This window comes from Hemicordylus capensis, chromosome 6, assembly GCF_027244095.1.
Source record: "Hemicordylus capensis ecotype Gifberg chromosome 6, rHemCap1.1.pri, whole genome shotgun sequence".
NCBI lineage: Eukaryota > Metazoa > Chordata > Lepidosauria > Squamata > Cordylidae > Hemicordylus > Hemicordylus capensis.
The window spans coordinates 59346791-59354234 of NC_069662.1; the positions used below are offsets into that span (position 1 = coordinate 59346791).

General features: G+C 41.1%; 1 protein-coding gene across 1 annotated transcript; it reads left to right on the plus strand.

The window, feature by feature from the left end:
* Positions 1–2869: 2869 nt before the first annotated feature.
* On the plus strand, positions 2870–6095 carry EPGN (epithelial mitogen). Its single transcript, XM_053264676.1, has 4 exons — positions 2870–2888; positions 3640–3757; positions 3988–4140; positions 6041–6095. Exons 1-4 carry the CDS (start codon positions 2870–2872, stop codon positions 6093–6095), a joined length of 345 nt encoding a protein of 114 aa, XP_053120651.1.
* The last annotated feature ends 1349 nt before the right edge of the window (positions 6096–7444 follow it).

Below are 7444 nucleotides of genomic sequence, written 5' to 3' on the forward strand. Positions count from 1 at the left end.
CAAATAAGCTCTTTCTTCTTCTCAATATGGTCACTATTGCTTCTTAAATTCCAAGTTTTCTTGCTTTCAATATCTCAAAAAGACACCTATATTAAAGCTTGGGTGATATGCAAATGTTTTATATTTAATTGACAATTGAACAGTTATATATATATAATTGACAATTGAACAGTAATATATATTTTGTTACATATTCTTTAATAAGCTGACAGCTCTAGTTTATAAAGCTTGTTGTAGAGATATTCATTTGTTACATCAAAACAAGTATAACCTCGTAGTTTCAGAAGACTGTAGTAGTAATATAAATGCCATCACACTGGATAAACATTTGTGATACAGGTGAGAATAATTTTTATATGTATGAGTAGGGGCTAACAGACCATAAGTGAAAAGGCCTATAACTCAAAGAACACCAACATCTCTGCCTTAAAGGAACCTGTCTGATGAGTATAAGCAGGAAGGTTTTGCAATCAGCACTCGAGGCAGGCCATCTAGAAACTGTACTCCACATAGAGGATTTTTTAAAAAATGTTTTCTAAAGTAACTCATAAGCATAGCATGGTGTCTTTGGTTAACCCATTCCTTGATCCAGGCCAGCTTTTGAATGGGGCTTTGGTTACTTGTATTCCAGTCCTGGAGTGGGGCTAAGCAACAGTCAGCAGCATGAGCACTGAAGGCAGACTGCACTTGCCTCTCTGTAAATAATATCTAACTCATTAAACCTTTAATATTCCTGATTCCACTCCACTGTCTTGTCCTTACATCCTAGAACTCATTCTCTTGGGTTCTACAAATACGATGTTACAGCAAAAGAAAAGCTGGCTTACTTAAAATAGCAGGAACCCTGTACAAAATAGGAGATTTTATTGGCAAATCAATTTAAACCTCAGCTGATATTTTTAATGAGTTTAAAGACTTCATTCTAGCATTACACCACATTGATGTCACTGACTAAAGACAGTGCTGTTGCTACTTGGGCATCCCTGTAGATCACCTTCAATGGGAGGAAAACAGAGAGAGTACGACCCTATTCATTCTTCTGACTCTTTCAGTCCTATTGACCATAGCATTTTTGTGGATTGCCTGTTCAGGATGAGCACTGGAGGTGTGGTTTCCCGGTGGTTCCATTCCTATCTGGCAGGAAGTTCCCAGAAGGTGGTGCTGTAGGACTATGTTCTTCACCATAGCATTTATGCTATAAGGTTCTACAGGGCTGTATCATGTGGTTCATCCTATTTAACACCAACATGAAACCACTTGGTAAAATTGTTGGGGGATTTGGGCTTGGGTGCCATAAATATCCCAGTGACACCCACCTCTATCTTCATCTAATCTAGGTATAACTCTGAATGTATTCTGAACAGATGTTTGGAACTTAAAATTTACTGAAGCTCAGTTTCTTTTGGTGGTTGATTCATTGGACCATGAAGATGGTTTTCAGCTGCTTCTTAAAGATTAGGTTCATAGCTGGAGACTGCTTCCAGATCCAGCTTTGCTTGTGGATGTACAAGTGGCATCTGTATAACAGCTCCATAGCTGTTCTCCATAGCTGTATTTCCACAGACCTAGCTGAGTTGTTGGTCACAACTACACCAGCAAACAGTGGAACATAAGAACAGCCCTGCTGGATCAGGCACAAAGCCTATCTAGTCCAGCATCCCATTTCACACAGTGGCCCACCTGATGCCTCTGATAATATTAGTAATAGTAATCACAGTAATAATAATCATCATCATATTTATTTGTTAGCCACCCATTAAAAATTGAAGCCCACAGGCAAGTGTTGAGTGCATTCCCTCTCTCCTGCTGTTGCTCCCCTGCAACTGGTATTTAGAGGCATCTTGCCTCTGTGGTTAGAGGTGGCCTATAGTCACCAGACTATTAACCATTGATAGACCGGTCCTCCACAAATTTGTCTAAGCCCCCTTTAAAGCCATCCAAGCTAGTGGCCATCACCACATCCCATGGCAGAGAATTCCATAGATTATTCATGTGCTGTGTGAAACATATCTGTACTTCCTTTTTGTTGGTCCTAAATTTTCTGGCCTTCAGTTTCATGGGATGACCCCTGGTTCTAGTGTTGTGAGAGAGGGAGAAAAATATGTCTCTGTCTGTCTCTACTCCATGCTTTGTTTTATATACCTCTATCATGTCTCCCCGTAGTCACCTCTTTTCCAAACTAAAAAGCCCCAGATGTTGTAGCCTTGCTTCTTAAGGAAGGTGCTTAAGGCCCCAATCATCTTGGTTGCCCTCTTCTGCACCTTTTCCAGTTCTACAATGTCCTTCTTAAGATGCGGTGACCAGAACTGCACGTAGTACTCCAAATGTGGCTGCACTATAGATTTGTATAAAATATTAGATTTGTGCTAATATTCGCATTTTTATTTTCAGTCCCCTTTCTAATAACCCCTAGCATGGAATTTGCCTTTTTCACAGGTGCCATGCACTGAGTTGACATTTTCAGCGATCTCTCTCCTGGTCAGTCATTGATAGCTCAGACCTCATTAGTGTATATATGAAGTTGGGTTTTTTTGCCCCAATATGCATCACTTTACACTTGCATACACTGAACACATTTGGCATTTTGTTTCCCACTCTCCCAGTTTGGAGAGATCCTTTTGGAGCGCCTTACAATCTGTTTTGGATTTCACTACCCCAAATAGTTTAGTGTCATTGCCAAATTGACACTATTGACTTCCATACAAAACTACAGTAGGTGGTGTTGCGGGAAAAACCTCTAGAATCTAGCCTTCCTGTTTGATTCAGCCACTGGCTTTCATCCTCCTATCGTGGATAGGGAATGGGGCGTCTTGCCAGAACCAAAGAGGATTAGGCTCAATTCTTGCCAATATACTTGCTGTCTAACTGAATGGAGTCAATCAACAAGGGTGCGTTGCTCAAAAAAGCTTTTATTTCATGTCATGAAAGGCATGAGTATCATCAGAGAGCATCTGGCTGATACTGCGCGCCCAAGCCATACAGTTGGCTAGTTTTTATAGGTCTCAAACATACAAGCATATCAACAAAGCAATTAATACACGTTATTAGTTATTAAACTTACATATTCCAGAGGTGTCATCTAGAGCCTGAGAAGATGAGTTACTACCTGGCTTTTATGACAACTTTAATCCCTATGGTATCTCTTTGTACCAGCAAGACTCTCTTTCTGCTGACTGGGGAATTTAGCTAATGGCCTGTGTTTGACCACTCCCGGTACCTGTTATCTCTGGTGGGCTTCTCAACCCACATTCTTGAGAGGGGGCCTCCCGCTCTTGACTTTGGCCTCTGTTACTGAAAGGCTTCTCAACTCTGAGCAACCTGCTGGCTCTATACTCCATTAGGGATATGAACCAAACTTTTCTGAATTATACTTTGATACATACTTTTATATACTTATTTTAGGCCTGGATTAAGCAATTCGTTATCAGTGGCGTGTTGTTGTTTTTAACCAATCTCTGTTTTAGCAATTAGTTAATGTGTGTGTGTGTGTGTGTGTGGTTTTCTTCTGCTGCAAAGGGCTAGACTTTCCAAAGCAACATAATATTTTGAACATTTATTTTCCATACTGATTTTCCTTCTTTCTTTCTCTCTTTCTCTCTCTCTTTCTTTCTCTCTTCCTTCCTTCCTTCCTTCCAACAGGATATGTGGTAGCCCCTACGTATCTGAAAAGTGTGCAGTCCTGCCATGAAGAGCATCACAACTATTGTATTAATGGCCTCTGCATATTTCATGTGGAACTGAAGACACCCACCTGCAGGTAAGCAAGTACTTCTGCGGCAAATTAAATGTGATGATGCCCCTTCAAATGTTCATCTTATTTAACTGAACTGCACAAGCCATCCTGACTTGTGATTTGGCTGTTAATGGATGCCATATTTTTCTTTTAGTTAATGCATACTGAGATTTATCTTCTAGACAATCCTCTCCTAAGTGGTGTGTGTGTGTGTGTGTGTGTGTGTGTGTGTGTTGTTGTTGTTGTTTTGGCAGGTGCCTTGCAGGTTATAGTGGCGAAAGATGTGAACATTTGATGTTAAACTCCTATACACAGTTTTCCAGTGAACATTACATTGCTGTTGGGACTGCTGCTGGAATGCTATTAATTGCAATTGCTGCTGTAATATACTGCTACATAAGACAAAGGTATGAAAGACAAGTGATTGTCTTTTTCTTGCTTTTTAAACATATCTGTCATAGAGCTGAGAGGCCACTTTGATCCACAGAAATGGGAAGAGAGAATCCCTCCTTTAGCACTGAAAGAGCAACTGTCCCTGTTCAGCACAGCACAGCTAGCAGGGCCTGGGAGCAAGGCTTACAAAGAGTGTGTGAGGGGACTGTGCCTAGCCATTGGCCAAAGTCAAAGGTGCTCATGGACTGCCTAGCTTGTTTCTCCCCAAGATTCAGGAGCTTCCCTAGTTCTACTAATAGCCCATGGACTGCACAGTCCCTTCTCAGTCTAAAAAAATCAACTTCTAGAGATGCTAATCACACTGGTCTCCAAATTAAGTTTTACTGAAGGTAACATGGCCAGGCCTCTACTGTCCCTTCCTTTTCAACAAATATGTTTGGAGAATGATTTGCGTATCAACAGTCAGGTAATGAACACCTGACCTCAGTATATGTGGTAAAATATCTGGAGAAAAACTGGGTTAAACCCGCATATCAGGGGTGGCTGGAAATGACCTCGATGGTCATTTCTGGCCACCATTTTGAGAAGAGCTATTTTGTGACTTGTTTTACAGAAAGAAAGAAGGAAGACAGACCGTGATTTTCGGCCAATGTTTGACACATGGGGGGCACTGCAGGACTGATGGGGACTATGATAGGGCACTTTACTGTGCTTCCCCCCATTTTTATTTTACCATTTGGGTGCCATTTCCCCACTTTAGAACCTAATTCCCACAATGCAATTGCCCCGCTTATTCGGTATGCACAATTTTGTTATCCATGGCACTAGCTGGGGACAGAATCCCTGTGAATACCGAGGTATCCCTGCATTGAAACTTTCTTCAATTTTATTTCAAATAATTTTGGAACAAGATCGGTAGCAACAGGGAGGAGATAGTTATATTATTGTTCTAAAGTTCACAGCACTAACAAAAGTCAGAGTTGTATGCCTTAATTAGGTTCCCTCATAGCCTTATTAAGATACTGCTGTTTATGATAGGAATGAAGCCGAGTAAATATTAAAAAGAAAAAAAAATACGCCTTTGCTCGAGAAGGCAAGGGAAATGGAACAAGCTCCAATAGATTTCAGCTGGTCACATTCTTCTCCCAAATGTCCCCAGACAAACACTCCCCCTAAAAATCAACTTTTGGAAGGTTTGACAGAAAAGCATTTTAAATTTTTTGTTATAGATTTCCTCTCGAAAATTCACCTGTGTCTATGAAGACAGACTAATAGAAACATGTATGCATTGTTGTTAAATTGCTGGATCTTTACTCAAGTGTCCTCTTATTGAAGTGCTATGATCAGCCTTGTGGAAAAGATGTGTCTTCCCTGTCCCTGCAGATCTACGCTCTTTAACCCTGTAAGGAGAACCTGCATTTAGCATAAACTCTTCCAACATATTTAGAAATGTGGTTTCTTATCTACAATTGCCTCTGCATACCACAGTTAGTTGGGTATTTTTAAAATGCATAATTTTTAGAACACTTCCTGTATTTAACTGTTCTAAGCTGGTGTGAGTTTGCAAATACCCAAACCCCACCTATGTATGTACCTATCAGGTGACCTTACTGATGTGAGAATAGGGCCAAAGTTGTGCAGCCCTGACACAGACCAACACTAATGCTGGGAGAGGATGTTTTGCTGAATGCTCACCAAGAAAACTTGCAAATATTGGGGCAATTCCAAACTGAGCTGGGGGTGTTAACCCAACGTGAGTGCACTCATGACAAGAATTGTGTCATTGACCTCTCTGCCACAGTTCCCTTATTTTTTCAAAGAGGATGGAAAACATCAGACTCCTGTACGTTATGTATTCAGAAATCACTACAGTGGTCAGATTTAATTCCTTTTCCTCTGTGTTGTCTCCTGCAGGTGCAGAAAGACCAAATCTTCTTACAAAGTCTGCTATGAGAAGACAGCAGTGTGAAGGTCTTCTGGACCTTGTATTAGTTTGCTTATAAACTAAGGGAGGCTGCAATCAAAAAAAGCTGCCAGAACCAGCAAAATACTTGCTGATGTCAGAGCTCATAGTTACTAGTTGCTTCTGAGGAGAATGATACAGAAAGTGGGCCAGATGCAATAGGAAATTGTTTTATGCTGAGTGAGCCCGTTGTCTACCTTGAATGGAAGCTGCTCTGCAGGATCTTGGACAAAGAGATGTGTTTTCCCAGCCTGACAATCAAAGACACTTATAGCTGGAGAGATGCTGGGGATTAAACCTTAGAACTTCTGCATGCAAAGCTTGTGAGCCACCACACAGCCTACAAAAAATTATCCCTTTGACAGGGAAATACACAAGGACACACAGGGAAAGACAGGTGGATAGTCCAGCCTCTCACCAAGGAGCTCCACACTTCCCTCAGAGGACATATGCATGGATGATAGAGGCTCCCCAGGACAAGGTTCAAACAGAGGCGTATTTAGGGAAAATAGCGCCTAGGGCAAGCACTGAAATTGCACCCCCTGTCCAAACATCTGACACCCATCTTTCAGATAACTTTACCATAATATCAACTGAAAAATACAAGTCAGGCTCGTTAATCTTTTAATATTTCAAAAACTATTTAGCGGTGGACATAGCCAGACCAAAAAATGCTGGAAAACTACAAATTTCAGTATGTGGGGGCTCATGAAATACCCAAATACTATGTAGAGGTGTACATGGAAAACTAAACAGAAGTGTCTGTCTAATTCTCTACTATGCATTGTAGCATCACCATTACATCAGTTTTAAAAATAAATGGAGAATTTGACTTTTCCCAGATACTCTGAAAATAATTAAAGGATATGCAGAGTAAACTTTGTCACTGCTTGGAATATATTCTAGTATTTCAAAAGAAAGTTAAAATGAGAAAAAGAGAGCAAGAAACTCCCAGTGGGCCTTAATAGGAGAATGTTTAGCCGGGGACAAAAAAGAACAAAAAGAGAAACCACAATCCTACTCTTCTAAGGAGATACTCTGTTAGCTCAGTGGGCAGACTACTGGGATTAAAATCAGCTAATATGGGTCCCAGTTTCACCAGTGAAATCAAAACAGAGCTCCTGTTTTTCATGCCCAGTTATTCAAGCCAGAGGCATAAGAGAGGAAGCAGATGGCACCACAGCCCACACATCAGCTCCTCAACAGCACAGCTGCTGGAGAAGATGCAACGGACACACACACTGGGCTTTCTGTCATCCACCAAGTGCCAACTTGTGGGGCCACAAATGCTGCAAAGGGAGGGACAGCTGGTGAGAAGAGCACAGGCTCTGCATGTAGGTGGTCCCAATTTTGAG

Excerpts from the sequence above, each read along its gene's own strand:
- EPGN (XM_053264676.1), top strand. Across the intron at positions 3,758-3,987 it reads CTGAAGACACCCACCTGCAG|GTGCCTTGCAGGTTATAGTG; the intron begins GTAAGCAAGTAC and ends TTGTTTTGGCAG. Across the intron at positions 4,141-6,040 it reads TACTGCTACATAAGACAAAG|GTGCAGAAAGACCAAATCTT; the intron begins GTATGAAAGACA and ends TGTCTCCTGCAG.